General features: G+C 37.2%; 1 protein-coding gene across 2 annotated transcripts in view; it reads right to left on the bottom strand.

Annotated features, from left to right (window-relative positions):
* Positions 1 to 19161, bottom strand: part of TMX4 (thioredoxin related transmembrane protein 4) — a 45264-nt gene that overhangs the window by 11411 nt on the left and 14692 nt on the right. For both annotated transcript variants that reach the window (XM_045445279.1, XM_045445281.1), the window contains exons 3-5: positions 12509 to 12554; positions 10808 to 10936; positions 8194 to 8239 (exon numbers count right to left, since the gene is read on the bottom strand). In XM_045445279.1, the coding sequence (XP_045301235.1) occupies positions 8194 to 8239; positions 10808 to 10936; positions 12509 to 12554 (221 nt within the window). The remainder of the gene's footprint in view (positions 1 to 8193; positions 8240 to 10807; positions 10937 to 12508; positions 12555 to 19161) is intronic.

The following is a 19161-nucleotide window of genomic DNA, read 5'->3' on the forward strand; positions in this document are numbered from 1 at the left end:
AAAGCAGTCATTCACTACAATCCAAGCACTTACCGGACACAAGATGAAATGGCCCCGAGCTAAATGCCACAAGCAAGCAGAGGTAACAACTGAATGACTTGCCTAGAGCTGATGAGGTGGGTGACAATGAGTCCTAGTTTCTATTTTAATATTTCTCAAAATCCAAATTACTCAAGTATCTCCTGTTGGTTTTTCCATTTATAAATGCCAATACAATTAAATAATATATTTTATTCTGGCTTAATTCTGAATGATAAACCAACAAACAAAAAAGCTAGTTAATTGGTCTAGAATAATCTGAGATCTCCTCTCTCCCAATTTCTCATTCATTAGAAGAGATAATCTAAAGACCCAGCGAGTAATTTACATACTGATATGTGCAAAGTGTTCAATAAATACTTATTGAACAAAAAAAAGATACTAGCAAATCCTTCAATTATTCATAGGAAATGCAAACAACTTGTGATTTGTAAAACTATCATCTGTGCTCTGTTGATGGAACTGGTCATCATTTTATCTTCAGCCGAGGCAATTGTTTATTAAAAATAATCTGGGGTGTCTGGGTGGCTCAGTTGGTTAAGTGTCAGACTTTAGCTCAGGTCACAATTTCACGGTTCATGAGTTCAAGCCCCGCATCGGGCTCTGTGCTGACAGCTCAGAGCCTAGAGTTTGCTTCAGATTCTGTGTCTCCCTCTCTCTCTGCCCCTCCCCTGCTCACACTCTGTCTCTCTCTCAAAAATAAATAATTAAACAAATTAAAAAAAAAAAAAAAAAAAAAAAAAAGAAGAATCTAACATTGTGCTGCCCAGTAGGCAAAAGAGGTATTTGGGATAGCAAAAGCTTGCTTTATTCAAATTCTGTTCAGTGTAAGTTCTAAAATGTATCATACAAATTCTGTGTTTTCATAGTTTATGCTTTTCTTGATGACTCGGTGCCACTATCAGGATTAAACTCTGAAATGCGCCGAAGAATTAAAAGATATGGAAAGTCAGTCTGGCTTTGTGCTGACCCATAGAAATACGCATTCTGGAGCTTGCTTTATAAATAATATCCGTCTATATGGCTGGAATGAATAATGTCCAGTTATTAGTCCTTCTAGACTTTAGGTCCTTAGGCCCTTTCTGGAAAATAAATGATTAAAGTAACCTTCAAGAAATTTTCTAAGTTATTTTCTAGAATTAAGTAAATTGTTTGCCTTTGAATTATTGCATTCCAAGTCAGACATTTCTTAGTGCATTCAAAATATCTTCTTATTGTAGCAAGCTCTGCTTCAATTTTCTTGTATCAACTTACCATTTAAAGGATTTATTTGAGCCTCACTTACTCTTTAAAGGATTTATTTGAGCCTCTTAGAGAAACCCTGCCATCTTGTGGTCTTTTAGTTGATTAATATTAAAGCCTCATTAACCAAGTTGTGTTTTCACAATTGCAGACATAAATCCTTATCTGTTTACTTTGTCTGAGTCCACAAATAGTTTTAGAACACCTTAAGAGTGTTGGGGTTTGTGGTATTGAGTACTTGAAATTTTGATATATATATATTTTCAAGTAATAACTGATTCAAACTGATCTCAGTTTTAGATTCCTGTATTTGTTTCTTTAATTGCCAAAGTGACAGTTTTCATTTGTGGAAAATATTGATCCTTGTTCAATATTATATCTCATTATAAGGAAGCATCTTACTGTTTCTTTAAAAAGCACAAAAATAGGGGCACCTGGGTGGCTCAGTCGGTTAAGCAGCCGACTTCGGCTCAGGTCATGATCTCGCGGTCTGTGAGTTCGAGCCCCGCGTCAGGCTCTGTGCTGACAGCTCAGAGCCTGGAGGCTGTTTCAGATTCTGTGTCTCCCTCTCTCTAACCCTCTCCTGTTCATGCGCCGTCTCTCCCTGTCTCAAAAATAAATAAAACGTTAAAAAAAAAAAGCACAAAAATATCCTCTAATGGGCCTGATGACTTATACTGGACTATTGTAATAAATAACTGAATTAGAGCTAATTTTTGGCTAGATACAGATTTGAGAGGACTGATGAAGACACCATTACAGTAGAATAAATGAGAAGAACATTCTACCCTGTGGTCAGATGGATTTAAGGAATGGAGTAAGGCCAAGGCATCCATGGATCAGAGCTAGAGCCTTCTCTCTATAGAGATCTGTAACTGATCTGGGATCAGAACCACTGCAAGTCAGGTTAGATACTGCCCAAGGGCACCCATCCAGCCTAGTGTTGCACAGTCTCATTCAGAGCTGGGCTGGCCCTGAATTACACGAGAATCTTTTGGATTTTGATCCCATCAATGTGGATATACTCTGAGGACATTTGGGACAAACCCAATATCCCTTTCAAACACAGATCAGAATCCGCAAAACATCTGCCCTACATGGGAGCAGCTCAGAAAGACTTTCTCTAGTAATGGCCAAGGGTTCACTTCACCTTCACAATCTTGCAGCCTCTTGTAGGCATTGAGAGAGGTATTTTGTGGGTGTACACCATCCCACTATAATATGGTTCTAGATAACTTCACAAGGAAAAAAAAAAAACCTCAAAACAGTAAGAGATGAGATGCCACTATCTAAAACACAGAGAAATGTTTTAAGAGCTTTAAAATATACTCTTGTTAAGTGTTGGTGTGGATGTGGAGAAAAAGAACCCTCAGGCACTGCTGGTATGAATGCAAACTGGTGCAGCCAATGTGGAAAACAGTATGGAGGTTCCTCAAAAAGTTAAAAATAGAACTATCATGTGATCCAGTAATTCCACTACTGGGTATTTACTCAAAGAATATGAAAACACCAACTGGAAAAGATACATGTACCCCTATGTTTTTTGCAGCATTATTTATAAGAGCCAAATTATGGAAGCAACCTGAGTTTCATCAACAGATGAGTGGATAAAGATGTGGTACATATGTACAATGGAATATTACTTAGCTATAAAAAATGAAATCTTGCCATTTGCAACAACATGGATGGATCTAGAGTGTAAAATGCTAAGTGAAATAAGTTATCAAAGACAAATTCATATGATTTCACTCATGTGGAATTTAAGAAACAAAACAAAGAAAAAAAGACACAAACCAAAAAACATGTTCTTAACCATAAAGAACAAATTGATGGTTACCAGATGGGAGGTGGGTGGGGGATGGGTGAAATAGGTGAAGGGGATTAAGAGTTCACTTACCATGATGAGCACTGAGTAATATATAGAATGGCTGAGTCACTATATTGTACACTTGAAACTAATATAGCACTATTTGTTAATTACACTAGAATTAAAATTTTGGAAAAAGTAGTCCCACTTTGAAAAAAAAAAAACACTCTCATTATTTTCCACTCTAAATACTCATGGCCTTTAATTCTCATTGCGAGGGATTCATAGAGTGTTAAATCTTCTCCATCATAGACTGTCCTCCCAAAGACGCAGCATACCTTACTGCCTACATCCTTGCATAACAGCCATAACACTGAAGTAAGTTACATACTACATTAGCTCAGCAAGCAGCAAAAATTCACCAAATCAAATAATTACTGAAATGCATGCAAATGCTAAACCTAGTTCACAAACGTACACGTTGTACAACTGGCATACAATCCTATTTTAATCCTGTTATCAGCCTGGATTAAAACATAAATGAATAAAAAGATAAAGTATTCCTTATTGACTAGTCAGAGGTAAAAAGTAAAATCATGATGACAAATGATTAATGAATACAACTAACAAGAAACAGTTACCAAGTACTGACTACGTGCCAGGTTCTATGCTAAGCACTCAAAGTGTTCTAGTGACAACAGTTTATAGCAGGGGAAACTAATGGGTTCAGAGATACACACACAAGGTGGAGAACAATGAGTTGTTTCTCTGGAAGACAGAAAGCTAATACCTACCTGCACCACTGTCGCTAACTATGAAAAGAGATGAAAAGACAAAAGACTAGAAAGTCTCTTCATACATGTGTCACAGACAACAGCTCCAGGATTCCTAACCCTGACTGTGGCCCCAGACTCAGCGACAGTGCTTCCCAAGTTCAATCTCCTGTACATTGCTTTCATGACATTAGTCTCACCTTGTACTATCTTTTATATTTGTTAATATTTTTCATTAAGTTGAGTGACTTTTTATAAGTTCAATAAAATTTCTTTGAAAACTTCAAAAAAATTTTATATTGCTACCAAAAATATATAATCAGTACCAATTCCATACCTAGAAAATGTCTATCCATTCTTTGAGAAATTCCTTGAGTTGTACATCTTCCAGGCTTCAGTGACTCTAATGAGGTAGGCAAATGTCAAGACTACATGTGAGGATAAGTGTTATAGTTAAAGTGGCGGTGACTTCTAGGAGTTTATATAAAAATTAAAATACATAGGTGGATACCATCATCACTGGATTGGAAAGACAATCTGAATTTTAGTGACTGGACAGAACATTTGAGATTATCAACCACCCCTCCCCCCACTTTTCCCACACTGTTGTACAAGTTACCTACCAAGCATCCCTCAGATTCCAGAGGACAGCAGGAAGCTCACAGGATCTGGCTTATAACACAATTCAAGGAACTTCTTCACTAAAGCGTTTATTCAAGCAAGAACATATGGGAGGTTGGTGTAGAGTTAAGAAAGCCAAATGTAGAGCACAACAAAACCCTTGAGTTCATAGGAACTCAGCTGTGTGGGTGTCTCCTCACCAAGCAATTCTGACATCCTGAGGACAAGTTCTTATTTCCAAATTGCCAGACCCAGCAGGCTGGCTTCACTAATAAAGCAGAAACTCAAGGACTTTAAGGATTATTAAGTAGGCTCTGATCTTATATTTGCTGCTCTTCTTTTTATTTTACCTTTTCATTACAGAAAAAAAGACAAATACAGAGCAAGATAAGAGATTTTTTAAAAATTAGCCATAATTTCAGTATCAAAGATAGCTACTGTTGATATTTGATTAATCTCCTTCCAAGCATTTTCCTATATACACATAAAAACTCCACATGAATTTAACCTTACACAAACTGTTTTGTTATCTTTTCCCCCACTTAATAACATAAAATCTTCCCTATAGAAGTATTTTTTTTAATGCTTATTTAATTTATTTTGAGAGAGAGAGAGAAAGCATGAAAGAGAGTACTTGCACGTGAGTGTGAGCAGGGGAGGGGCACATACAGAGGGAGAGAGAAAATCCCAAGCAGGCTCCACGCTGTCAGCACAGAGCCTGATATGAGTCTCAAACACACTAACTGCGAGATTATGACCTGTGCTGATATCAAGAGTTGGAGCCTTAACCAACTGAGCCATCCAGGTGCTCTGCAACACCCCCATAGAAGTATTATACATAACCAGCCACTCATGCATGGTTAGACTGTTGCTGAAGAAACACTGACTTCTATCTGTCTATGTAGCCACAACATCTCAGTAGGATAAGAGATTGTAGGTGGGCATCAACAATCTTGTCTCCCTGGTATTAGCCACTCTGTGTCTTTCCTTCTTCCCTGTTTTGATCTTCTTCCTTAAAGACTTTATACTCATTTAGTTCTTGCCATTCCCTCTCCCTCTCCCTCCCTCTCTCTCTACATGCTGTTTCTTTTGTTCACTGTTAATATGATTGCACTATAGTTTTATATTGTCTAGACATGAGTTATAAACAGATTATGTTCCCCACAATTATACATTCAATTGATGAAAGGATCTTGGGCAAGGGAGATGTGCTGGCTAAATATGCTGAGTGGGCTGGGTAATCGGCTAGGAGGACTGGCTCAGTAAGTGGTTCTTTAGGTGTAAAAAGGCAAGACTACACCTGAAGGCTGAGGTGGGAACCAGGCTGAAAATCATACCCTCTTTGAATAAGAGGGCCAGGGCTCAATTCTGGAAACAGGTTGTGAGAGCCCTTCCCAGAGATTTCATGCAAGTCTGGAAACTTGTTTCTAAGAAAAGAAGAAACTACAAAAGTTGCCAAGAGATTTGAAAAACCTAGATACTGATACAGAGGGTGATACATGATTTCTATCACAGATTTTTAAGGTAATGAATACACATACGAAGAAATCAAAATAATCTACAGACTTACCATTTATGTTCTTTTAGTCACGTTAACCCCCAACGTGCACGTGCGCGCACACCCCCCCCCCCCACACACAAAATCTATAGTCAGGGCAAATACATTACTGATGCTAATAAACATAAATGGACTAAATTTATCATTTAAAAGAATTACTTGTTGCTGTATGCATTTTACAAGACTCATTCAAAACAGAAAAAGCAATTAAAAAGGTTGAAAGTGGAAAACATTCCAGGCAAATACTGACAAAAAAGAAAAAAAAATATGGTATTAATATTAGATAAAAGTGATTCTGTAGAGGGTAAAATGTAACTGTGTGTCAAATTTAAGTTTATTCTATAAAACTATCTTCTTTTGTCCCCTTTTAAATATTGGGAAATATATTCTAAATATACATGTGTATATAAATATCATATATACTCTACTTCTCAATCACTAAGAAGAACATCTCAATTGGTTATTCAGAGACAGATCATATTCTATTCTCCAAAATGCCCCCCCCGTCTTTTTTTTTTTTTTTTTTTTTTGCAGTCTGACACATCCACACAGAATCTTTCCATGCTTGCCCATGGCTGGAGCACTGTGTGTATGAAGATAAAATACCCACTCCTGGCCTTGACACAACAATGCCACATATTGTAATTATTTGCATGATAAAATGAATAACTGTAACTCCTTACCTAAACTCTTGCTTATCAAAGCACAAATGCCAAGTTATATGAGGTCAAAGTAATTGTTTTTCTTCCCAGATACTGTATTTGAAAATAAACTTATTTTACATTTTTCTTCCCAGATACTGTATTTGAAAATACATCTCTTTTACAATGTGTGAAATTGATGACCAACTTCCATCCAAGCTCTTCTTAAACAACTAAACAAATTCATCTCTTGACCTGCACTTATTATAGGTTCAATGCCAAGATCTTGCTCTCATGATTCCTGAAATCCATCTATTATGAGTATCCTGTTCAATTAGACATTATAAGGCTACAACGTTCTAGATGGCTATCAGAATATACGACTCTGACAACCTTCAGTGTCAACATACTGCAAAAGGTAAAATCCTTACTCTCAATTCCCAGTTGGCAATTCATAACTCTCAAATCCTAAATAAACTTCTCACCAGTGTTAAGAAAATAGTAGAAGGAAACCATATAAAACTCATGCTATCTGGTGAGAGGGAAAATCCAAGTTATTATTTAATATCATACACAAATGCCAAAAAATAATTAACAAACATTAACTAAGAAATACTGAATCCAAGTGACAAACTTAATTTCTGTTTTTAAAAAATTCTGAAGTTACTATTCTACCTCACAAGGCAGAAAATAAAATATAACTGAAAAACTAGGATGCAAAAGGTTGTTCTTAAATTTCCTAAACATACACTGATGTGCATGAGAAACAGAAGAGTCGTGAACTTCTTGAATGTTAAGTTCCAAATATGACATCATGACTTAGAATCATAGTTTGAAAAGACAAATATAAGTACACACTTCTAAAGATTTTTTTTGAAATACTTTAAGGATATATATTTAATTCCACAGCAAGTTTGTTAAATTTGGCAAAATTTAGCCCATCCTACACATAAATGGAAGTAAAAGATTACGTAACACATTCAAGATTATATAATTGTTCAAATTTTAACCTAAATAACAGTTCTAACTCACTGAAATGACTCAGGGAAATGATAAAATCACATATACAAGGGACACTCGAAGTTCTTCTTAAATTGTCACAGAGTAAATATCTTAGGCTTGTGGGACACATGGTCTCTGTCACAACTACTCAATTCTACCATCATAGCATGAAAGTAGTTCTAGACAACAGGCAATGAATGAAAACTAATGTGTTCTAATAAAAGTTATCAAAATGGGTGGCCAGTCCCCAAGATATAGTTTGCTGATCCCTGACACACAGAATAGGACTTTGACACAGTAGTTACAGGTCCGTGTTCAATTTATGCCCTTCTACACAGAGACACATTTCTACTGGGGACTCCACATGAGAGCAATTGTGTGCCGTAAGGAGAAAAGTGAATTACAAAAGTACTTATAAGTGTTTACTTTCCTATTGCTTAGAAGCTACATTCTTACTCCTTAAAAACCTCTCTGCCAAGATAGTCACAAAAGGTATATTTAATTACTCACCCATATCTTGCCAGAGATGCTAAATAGACCAGCCATTCCAGACATCCTAAAAAACAAATTAATAAATGAAGAGAAGGAGAACCACTGGTGATACATACTATGATGAAACAAACCAAAACAAAGCTTAGGTCATAAGGATCTGCCCCTCCACTTTTTGCAATATGTTGTCCTCTCTCCTGGATTTACTTTCATTCCCATAAAGCTTAGATTTCATAGCCTTCATTTCAATTCCTCTGCTATAAATACATTCAACCCCCCTGGCCCTTTCTCCCACCATTATACATACCTGGCAAAAACTCAACCCTGGGCAGCTGCGTGTCTCTGGAGAAAACCACATGACTGACTGACTGCTCCCCCTTCCCAGTCACAAACCTCAGGAAGCACTCAATACTGCATTGTCTTAGGCTTCACTTGAGATGATAGCTCATGTCTTTTCCCTCTCTTCAGACCTTCCACACCCTCCCCTTTCCATGCATGCTTAGCTAACAAATACTCCTTGTATGTCCCTGTGAAATCAGAAGCCATTGTGTGACCTCTCTTATCTTCCCACCATCAAATCTGAGCCTGGTGTACACCTGATCTACCTCCTCCTGTTACAGCAGAGAAAGTTGATCTGCCCTACCATAGTCTAATTCCTCGATTTGCGTCTTGGATCTTTAGTCTTGGACACTTTAGTCTTGTTAATGACTTGGTTCTTTCTGCCACTCCTTTTCCTACATTAGTAATTTCTCCCTTTCTGCTGGATCATTTTCTTCTGCATGAAAACATGTTCTATCCCCTCTTTTCTTTTAAAAAGCACATTCTTAGACTTCACAAATGTCTCCAAAGAGTAGCTATGCTTACGTTTCTTCTCCTCACCAGACCTTTAACCATCACATCTGGCTTCCATCCTCACTACTACATTATCACTACTTGTCAAGACCATGATGACTTTGCACTGCTTTACCAAACATCCATGTCTCGGACTCGATCTTTTACCCTTGGTAACAAAGGACACAAGTGACTACTCCCTCTTTCTTGAGCACTCTTTGCTTAGCTTCTAGGAAATCGTACACCCTTAACTGTCTGCCGGCCTCATTGGTACTCATTTTCAGTTTCCTTTTGCTGACTTCTTCTCTACTCATCTTAATTTTGGGGTGTCTCCTGGCTCAGTCCCAAGCACTTTTCTTTTTACCTCTCTCTAGGTGATCCCCTCCCTTCTAAGGTTTAAATACCACCCACACACTCCGTTCCTCAATTCTCTATGGAGACCCATCTCTATACATTCAACCTGAGAGCTCTAGAAGGAAGTCTGCATCTCAAACTTATTTTAAATCCATCCATTCTCTCAATTCCCACTGCTGACACGCTGATAGGCACTACAACCATCCCTTGGCTGGACACTGCAACAGCCTTTAACTGTCTCCCCTCATCCATTTGTGCCCTTTCCAACCTCTCCTCCTAAGAGCCATCTTCTAATTGTATGCACTGATAACATCCAAGGTCCAAAATGAGACCCAGACCCATATGATCTGGCTCCTGCCTCTTTCTCGGTGTGTACCACTCCTAATCCTTTTCCCTGTGCTCAACCTTGTTTCTGCTCCTCAGCACGATGAGCTCTTTCCAAATTGGGGCCTTTGGCCATGCTATACCCATTGTTGAGAATATTCCTACCCCTGCTCTTTACCCAGCTAGGTCATTCTATCCTTCAGATCTGCCTGCTACTCTGCCTCTCATCCAATGGACGCCCATGCCCCCATAGTTCATCCCTGTCTTAGTAAGGGTTTGTTTTTAATAGCCCTTATCCAGACTAAGATTCTTTATATCCCTAGTTGTTTTTCTTAATATGTCTTACTTTAAAGTTTCATAAGGAGAGCAGAGGGACCAACTCTGTCTTGCTCCCTGTTAAATATCTAGCACCTAGAATAGCATCTGGCATAAAATCAGTACTCAGATATTTGTAGAATGAAATGCCAAAGACGAACTGCTTTTACAGTAAGCTATGTATTTCTTGGGTATTTTATAAAATACTATTTCATGATTTATTCCTGAAATATTGCATGATTTGATTCTATTTCACCAGGAATATTCCCTATACTTGTGTAAACTAACATAATATTAACTGCAATTATCACAATTCATTCAAATTTAACACCAACTGTGGAAAAAATTTAGTATGGTCTGGCATTATGTACTTCACCAAGAATTATACAGTTTGCCATCATGAACAAAAGTTACCTCCAGCAGTGTTACGCTAGGCAGCCAAAGACACCATAGGTTTTATTTCCACATAGATACGATAGCTTCAGAAGAAAGAATGGTAAATGGTATTCAATATCATATTTTGTAAAGACAAAACAGTTAATATGGCTTAGTGCAAAAGCTAGAGGAAAGGCTTTTGTAATCCACCTGAATCTGAATACTTAATTCCTAGTATACTAACAACTGGCTGAAACATATGTGGGTCATAAAACCAGAAACACAACACAGGCCAAGCATGGTCAGTATGTAGTCTGGGTAATCAGAAGTGAATATGAAGAAAAATGTAGACCTTGAATGCCTATGGACTGTTAACTTGATACCTCTGTTTTATAAAAACACCCTGTCATAAAAAAAAATAATAATAACAAGTTACGTCAGAGAAGCCGGGGATTTCCAGCCAGTCAGAGGCTCAACTGATTGCCATTTCTTCTCTAAGATATAATTCTGCAGGTCTTCATAGATTCCTGGGCCACGGTAACGGCGGAATATTCCATCCTTTGCACTATAAATTATAAAAACAAATAGAAAATAAATCTATTAAAGTGATAAGTGTTATAGGTAATAAAAACCAAAACAACAACTAATTTTACATGTGAACTCTACTTTGAATTTTAACTTGGCTCAAATGAAGAAAACAATTATAGGTAAGCATAAATCAGAAGGTGTGCATTATATTAATCTGTTACAGCTGAGAAATTCCAAAACAGCAAGCACAATATATTCTATGTGTAATTTTATCACTGCACAATTTGGGACCACAAGCAAAGTTCTTGGCAGTGTCTAATCTACCAAGTTTCTTATTATTTTCGCTATCAATGATTTCAATTTTTCTCTTACAACAGCAAAACATTAATTGTTATCAAGCTTTAAAAAACTGCATCCACACTTACAAATTTATGTCATTCAAATCCCTCCTGTCAAAATTAACAAAACACCTTGTATTCTCCAGGCCCCTCGGCCTTCCTCTCATTTTCTTACCATAGTCCAGCTTCCTTAAGGGAAGAGTCTACACTTGCCATTTTCTCCTCCTGTATTGCTTGTTCACTACTCATGTGATTGGTGGTTCTGCTTCCATGACTCCAGAGAAACTGCTCTTATGCTCATTGGCACTGCCCACTTGTGAAAATCCCTTCCTTCCTGTTGGCTTTTATGACATGAGCTCTCTTGGCTTCTTCCTATTACTCTGACCACTCCTGTTCAGTTCCTCACTCCCTGTCTTCCTTTGCAGATGTTCTAATATTGGTCAACACCAGGTTCTATCCTTAACTTATTTCTCCTTCCACAGTATACGTTCTCTCTAGATACATTGCATTTTTCTGTACCTCAATGTTGAGGAATCCCAAATACATGTCTTCAGTCTAGATCCTTCTTCTGAGCTTTAGATATGGAAATCAAACCAGCACCTAAACTTCTCCATTTGGAATTAACAGAGGCACTTCACACTATCTTCTCCATTCTGGCCTCTATCTTCCAAACTTCATCTTATTCTAACGGCTCCTCAATAGCTTTTACAAATTCTACATGGCTTATTGGTACCCATTACAGGCTCTTCCTTTGTTATAGCTAATTAGTCACCATGTCCCAATGATCTCACATCCTAAGTATTTCCAGGATCTATCCGCCTTCCTTTCCCTTCCCTGTAACTCTACCTGAGCCTCTCTAACCTCATCACCCAGGATGATCCAAATGCACTCCATAGGCCAGAACCAATTACAGCCCTCAGAAGGTATCTCATTTTCTTCCAGGCTTTTCCATATCTCCTGTACCTGGAAAGGTTTTCTCCACTCTGTCTGCTTAGCCCAGTTCCTAACTTATATATCATCAGAGAAATCATCTTTGACCACCCCTGTCCTACTCCCTGCCTGACACTAGGTGCCTTTCCCCTGCTGTACTCTGGGCATCCCTCTCTCCTTCCAGCTATCATTAAATACACACACCAGTATTTCTCTCTTCAAATTTTAAGCTGAATGAGCAATGGTTATGGAAGGCAACTTAGAATTTTTGATACACATCTACTGCTCTCGAATCTTTTCTAAAGTTTCTAGTGTCTAACCAGAAAATGATTTAAACTTACTGAAAAAATGCTGGGAGAGTAGTGACAAAGAAGCGGCCACTTAAACCTACAAGGGGCACAAACAAAAAAAGTTACAAGTCAAACTCAAGACTACCCCAAGCACCTAACTTACATTGTAAGAATAAGCAGCCTTGAGCTTGTTTTCATAGCCATGTAATTAAAATCATTCCAGTTATTTAATCACATTTACTAGTTTTTTTGTTTTTGTTTGTTTTTTGTTTTTTGGGTTTTTTTTTTTTACTTAAAGATATCTTATTTTTATCCATTTTTATTTACCTACCACTTTCTGATGACTGACAGACAATGTGCTTATCTTTGATGTGTTACACTAAAGTTTTCTGGCTTGTGCATTGCTTGGAACTGTATGGTGGCTGAAAGGATAGATTTTAGAGTCATGCAATCTGGGTTAAATACTAAATTCTCCAGTTACTAGCTTTGTGACCTTAGATAAATTACTTAACCTTTTTGTGAAATGGGTATATGAAAGCCTGACTGAATTGTTCTGAAGTTAAGGTAAGTATATTAAGTGCTTAGCACATATTAAATAGAATAGCACATAATTAAAAATAGTACATATTAAATATAAATCATAGATATCAAATCAATTATAGGTTTAAAAACAACAAAGAATATGAAATTATAAGGTCATTATAATTTTTGCACATTTATAAAATTTGTAATTTCTGTCAAGGAACTCTGTGTACTTTAATGGATTGTTTCAATTTGTCTTAGCAAACCCTAACAAAACGATAACCACATATCAAATGCTTTCCTAGGTACATGTGAAAATAAAGATAAATAAAACCCTTCGTCACTGATCCAATATTTACTAGGCATCTTCTTTGTTTCAGGGACTGTAATAATGGCTCAAGACACATAGATAAGGAAGAACAGAGTTTGACATAGACTGTTCTGCCACAGTCTAGTGGAAGAGGGATAGAATTTAATCAGGTAATCATGACCAGAAACAGAGATGCATGATATGAAGGAAAGGGGCATACAACAAAAACTTGCATGAGACTAGGAGTAAAGAACAGATCCCTGCCCTTTAAATGTTCACCAATAAATAATGTTGATGTGGGCACCACAAGAGAGTAAGCCCAGTTCTGGCAAAGAGAAAGCTAAAGGACCCCGCTGGCCAGCATGGTAAGCTGGCAGAGACAGCATTTCCTCATTTCTCACCACTTCTGCCTTTCCCACTGAAGGACAGTCTGGACAAAATCAAATGCCTATTTAAATAATGTGGCTCAAATGTTACATCTCTGGGATAACTTGCAGTTTGAAACACAGAAGGTTTATTTTTAACAACAAGGGATATTTGTCGATACCTACTTTATAAACTAAATCTGTACTCAGCAAAATAATTTATTCATTAATGATGAGTCTTCCCAAAGAAGGGTTCTCTGTTTTTTCTCATACCAAGCCAAGCAATTCTAAAACATTCCCTATGGCACTCAAAAGCAAACACAGTACTCTGAAGGCAGTAAAAGTCAATGTTACAAAAAGAAACATAAACTTCATACATTTATCCCTGTACCTTTTTTTTTAAAGGTTGTACTGGCAGTAACAGAACTCTAACAAGCGTCTGTGTCAACAGGGCATTCTCACCTGTAACAAGCTTGGAACTCCCTCTATTAAGGAGAAAAGGCTTTTTTTAGTAGAGTTCCAAATCTAAATTGCCAAGGAAAAAGTACTGGTAATCCTAAAGACCTGAAGATTATTATATGTTTTGCTTATTACAAAGTTTCATATTTCAATTCTTCCCTAGCTACAGATTGTTTTGACTGCTCCAAACTTTGTACAAGCGGAGTTACAGTGTTAGGGAATTATGCTTTATTTACATGGCCTTTAAAATGGAATGCATAAACAAATTAGTATCCCATCACTACTTCAAGTTTCTATTTAGGTTTTTTTTTTTTTTTTTTTTTTTTTTTTTTTTTTTATCAGAAGAAATAGATAGGATTTCTAACAAATGTCAGGCATCACTGAAGGCAATATTTTTTACTTGTTCTTTAAAATCCTTCATACATTCTTGGTCATCATTGGCCATGGCAATAAATTAAAAGTAAACAAATATAAGAAATATTTCATAAAACACATTAACTTACACAGTATTTATAAACAGTATTTCCAGATTCACAGGCCAGCTTGCCTGAAGTCAAATCCCACTTCTGGTTCTTATTAGTTTTAATCTGGGGCAGTAAATTTAAACCATCAGTTTTCACATAAATGGATATCATTATTTCTATCTCAGTATTTTTTAGTATTAAATGATTTCTTATTTATAAAGCAAACAGAATGCAGTGTTTGACATAGAATAAGTACTAAATACATCCAAACTAATATGCTGTATATTTAAATTTCTGATTAAAAGCTAGGATAAAATCGGATGTAATAAACTAACTTAATGTTAAGTGCTTTGGAAATCAGACACTATTTTGGTTAACGTGTCTTTACAAATAAATGTGCCCATGAAAAAACACAATAGAGAAAATAATGACAGATAGTCTCTGAGAATTTTCTGCATTTTTCTGGTTCAGGCTAGAAGGATGCTCATCCCCAAAATTCCTAGAATAAAGGGTATAAGAACTTTATGGCTCTTGATATGAATTGCTGTGCTGTTTTCCAGAACTACTGTACCAATTTATAAGACCATCAGTTAAGGCTTATTTAAAATAAAGATCCTTTTTGGGACGCCTGGGTGGCTTGGTTGGTTGAGCATCAGCTGCAGCTCAGGTCATGATCAGGTCACGATCTCATGGGCTTTGAGCCCTGTGTCACGCTCTGTGCTGATATCTCAGAGCTTGAAGCCTGCTTCCAATTCTGGGTCTCCCTCTCTCTCTGCCCTTCCCCCTACGTGCATGTGCGTGCTCTCTCTGTCTCTCCCTCTCTTCCTCTCAAAATTAAATAAACACTTAAAAAATTAAAATAAAGATCATTATTAATAAATTGTCACACCTCAAAACTTTCATTTATGTTTCTCTGTCAGTATTCCTTTAAATGAAAACCCATGCAGGATACTAATAATAAAATCATAGCTCCTGAGATATGAGTTCAGTTTGCTGTCTGGTATATATACCGTCACTGAGGCTGTATTCAGGACAATCAACAACAAAATCAAGAACAATTAATGTGGCCCTGAGATTATGACACATCACTAACTCCTTGAAGATCTGACACCAAAGGATAATCACTTCAAATAAATGACATTTCTGAGAGGTTAACAATGTCAGAAAGCTTTGGGTTTCATGTCAGTGCTCCAAAAATGTCTTCTAACCTTTAGTATTGATACCATCAAGTATCAAGGGAACCTTTCATTACCTGAAAAGTTAAAACATGACCACCCTGGAACAGAGAAGTACCATCTGAGGTTGTGAACTTCAAGCTTTAACAACAAGTAAAGTGTGGATCTTAACAAAGGATTACAACAACAGATCAGCAGCTCATTTCAAAGTCTGCATAATGATTCACTGCAACAAACTTCAGAAAGTGTAAAAGAAACAAGTGTACTCTAAACCTTTAACTAAAGGAGATAAAGGTTGGTCACAAGGTCTTCCAACATTTCTGCATGTCTTTTTTACTTTAAGGGAAACTTCCACTTTAAATGAAGATTTATTGCAACATAAAAGAGGCATTAATCCAAAATTCAGGAAAAATTTTAATTTCTTATTAGCAAGCTTATCTTAAACACGAAAGCTTATCTTAAAGAAAAAAAGAATTAAAAGATTATAGAAAGAAAAATTACATCAGGGAACTATATTTTGATATGCAAAAACACAATAGAAATTATTTAAGTTAAATATTTAAAAAATGGAGATAGCTACCAGCTTTTGTTCTACCATTATTAGCTGTGCTACTTTGGGCATGTTATTTAACCTCTCTGAGCCTCAGGTTTCTTAGTAATATAGAGATAAATAGTTCTCTCTAGAGTTGTTATGAAACTAAAATGTATATAAGTGCCTAACAATTATAGGTTGAAGTAAATGCTTAACTAAATGTTAGTTATTATCACCAAAAGAGTAGCAGAAGGAAAGCAATAATAATAATAAAAAAAAGAACTAACCTTACCTTTGAGACGGAAATAAAGTTGTCAATATAATAGAATACAAAAGACTAATTTTTATAATTATCAAATTAAAATATGAACATTAACTGAAGCACAGTTAACTAACAGCTTTTGCTGTTAGTGACTTAAACATAATGCTTATTCTTGACCGTGGTGGGAGTCTGGTTTACCTCTAGTCTAGTGAAAAACCATCACCCATGGGTGCTCTATGAGCAGCTACTGTTTTCCTGTCCTTGACAACTAAGCTCATCTGCCTGGAACAGAAGTTTCAAGTACATACTCATTACACTGACTTTCCCAAAGAGCATGCAACTGAAATATCTATCGCCTGCCCTATGTAGTATTACACAGACAATGTAATCTAATCTAATCTAAGGCCTTTCCTTTCCTTGACTTCTAAATCTCAGCTGTAAAATGCAATGTGTTTATAATCCCCAATCTTGATAATTCTGAAATCTTATTTTCTGTTCAAAATACCTACAAAAAAAATCTCTTGTGAGATATACCCCTGGAAGAGTTACAGGCATGACTAAGCGCACGCATAAACACTTCAGAAATTCTTGCTTTCACTTCTTTTTAAATTTTATTTGCAAGGAAAAGAAATTAAATTATGCGTTACTAGCAGTGTTGGCAAGGCAGCCCTGATGAAAGTATATACCAATGGAGATCTGTGACCAAACACCAATCTGTATACGGAAATATCCAGAGGTGCCTGGGTGGTTCAGCCAGTTAAGCATCTGACTTCAGCTCAAGTCATGATCTCACAGTTGTTGAGTTCAAGCCCCACATCGGGTGAGCCTGAGGCCCACTTTTCTCTCTCTCATGGGATTCTCCTTCTCATGGGATTCTCTCTCTCTCCTTCTCTCGCTCTGCCCCTGGCTCACTTGTGCCCTCTCTGTCTCTGGAAAAAAAGAAATCTAGTAAAATGTTCAAATTGGGGAAATGTAGTATTCAGGATGTTAGACTTTGTAAAAATGAAGTAAATACCCAAAGAACTTTCAAGAATAGGGTCAAGCTGCCCTGGAGGTCTGCCAATGAGTCAGTAAAACCTAAGACACGTCTCTCTTCATTTGGCTTCCAGGACCCCCTACTCCTCCAGCTCCTTCCTACCTCACCTGCTTCTCTTTTTCCTCTGTTGGAACTAGCTCTTTCCTTCTACATGTTAGACTTCCCTGGTTCCCAATCCCCAAAACACTTCTCTGGCACACCCTCCCTAGGCGATCTCAATTCTTCCCCTTCTTTTAAATACCATATACAGTGATGATCCTCAAATGTATATCTCTAGCTCAGCTCTATTTGGTTTTCTATTGAACATCTTAAACTTCAACCCTTTGGTCTTCTCCATCTTCTTTCTTTCCATCAAATGCTACAGCCAATCTATAAAGAAATCCTTTTGGATATTCCAGCCAAATGTAGTATCTCAACTCCAATCACTCATCACTGCTGCTGCTTGTCCGAGCCACCATCATCTCCACTTGGGACTACTACATTAACCTCTTAACTTCTTGTTTCCACTTCTGACTTCCTACAGACAAGTTTTCATGTAGCGGCCAAAGTAATTCTTTCAAAACATAAACCATATCATGTCACTCCCCTACACAAAACCTTCCATTAGCTTCCTTCCTATCATACTAATATCTAAATTCCTTGTCATGGCCAAGAACACCCTGCATGGTCTGGTCCCTAGCTACCCCTCCAGTTCTGTTTATCTTGAGTATCTCACTGGCTATCATATGGTTCCTCAAATAAGCCAAATACACCCCTGCCTGCACATGCCATTTGCTCTGCCTGGAATGCTCCTCCTCTATGGCTTGTTGAAATTCACTTTCTCAATTTGTCAAGACATCTAGTCAAACAGTCCTTCCCTGCACATCCTATATAAAAGAGTGGCTCTCACAATTTTTTACATTTTTATCCTGCTTTCTTTTTCTTCAAGTCCTTACTGCCACCAGACATTATTTTCCATTTTACTCTCATTACTATTTATCTCCTTCACTAAAATGTAAATTCAATGGGCAGCCAGGTCTTTATATTCCTTATTTACTTGTATCATTTATCTATATCACTGTCATCTAATTTTTATAATGTTTATTTATTGTTGAGAGAGAAAGAGAGTGAACACACAAGTGGTGGAAGGGCAGGGAGAAAGAAGGAGACACAGAATGTGAAGAGCTCTGAGCTGTCAGCACAGAGCCCGATATGGGGCTCAAACTCATGAACCGTGAGATCATGACCAAAGTCAGATGCTTAACTGACTGAGCCATCTAGGCGCCCCTGTATCACTGCCATCTAGAACAAGACCTGGTACATGGTAGAAACTCAAATATTTCTTGAATAAGTACATTATTCTGAAACCCTTTTAAAAGATTAACTGATAGCATTAGATTAAAAAAAAATTTAGAGAGAGAGAGAGAGTGTGCACACAAGCAGGGGAGAGGGGTGGAGGGACAGAGAGAGGGAGAGAGGGAAAGAGAGAGAGAGAATCTTAAGCAGGCTCCATGCTCATTGCAGAGCCTGAAGCGAGGCTCAATTCCATGATGCTGGGCTGAGCCGAAATCAAGAGTTGGACACTCAACCAACTGAGCCA

Source organism: Leopardus geoffroyi, chromosome A3 (assembly GCF_018350155.1).
Source record: "Leopardus geoffroyi isolate Oge1 chromosome A3, O.geoffroyi_Oge1_pat1.0, whole genome shotgun sequence".
Taxonomy (NCBI): domain Eukaryota; kingdom Metazoa; phylum Chordata; class Mammalia; order Carnivora; family Felidae; genus Leopardus; species Leopardus geoffroyi.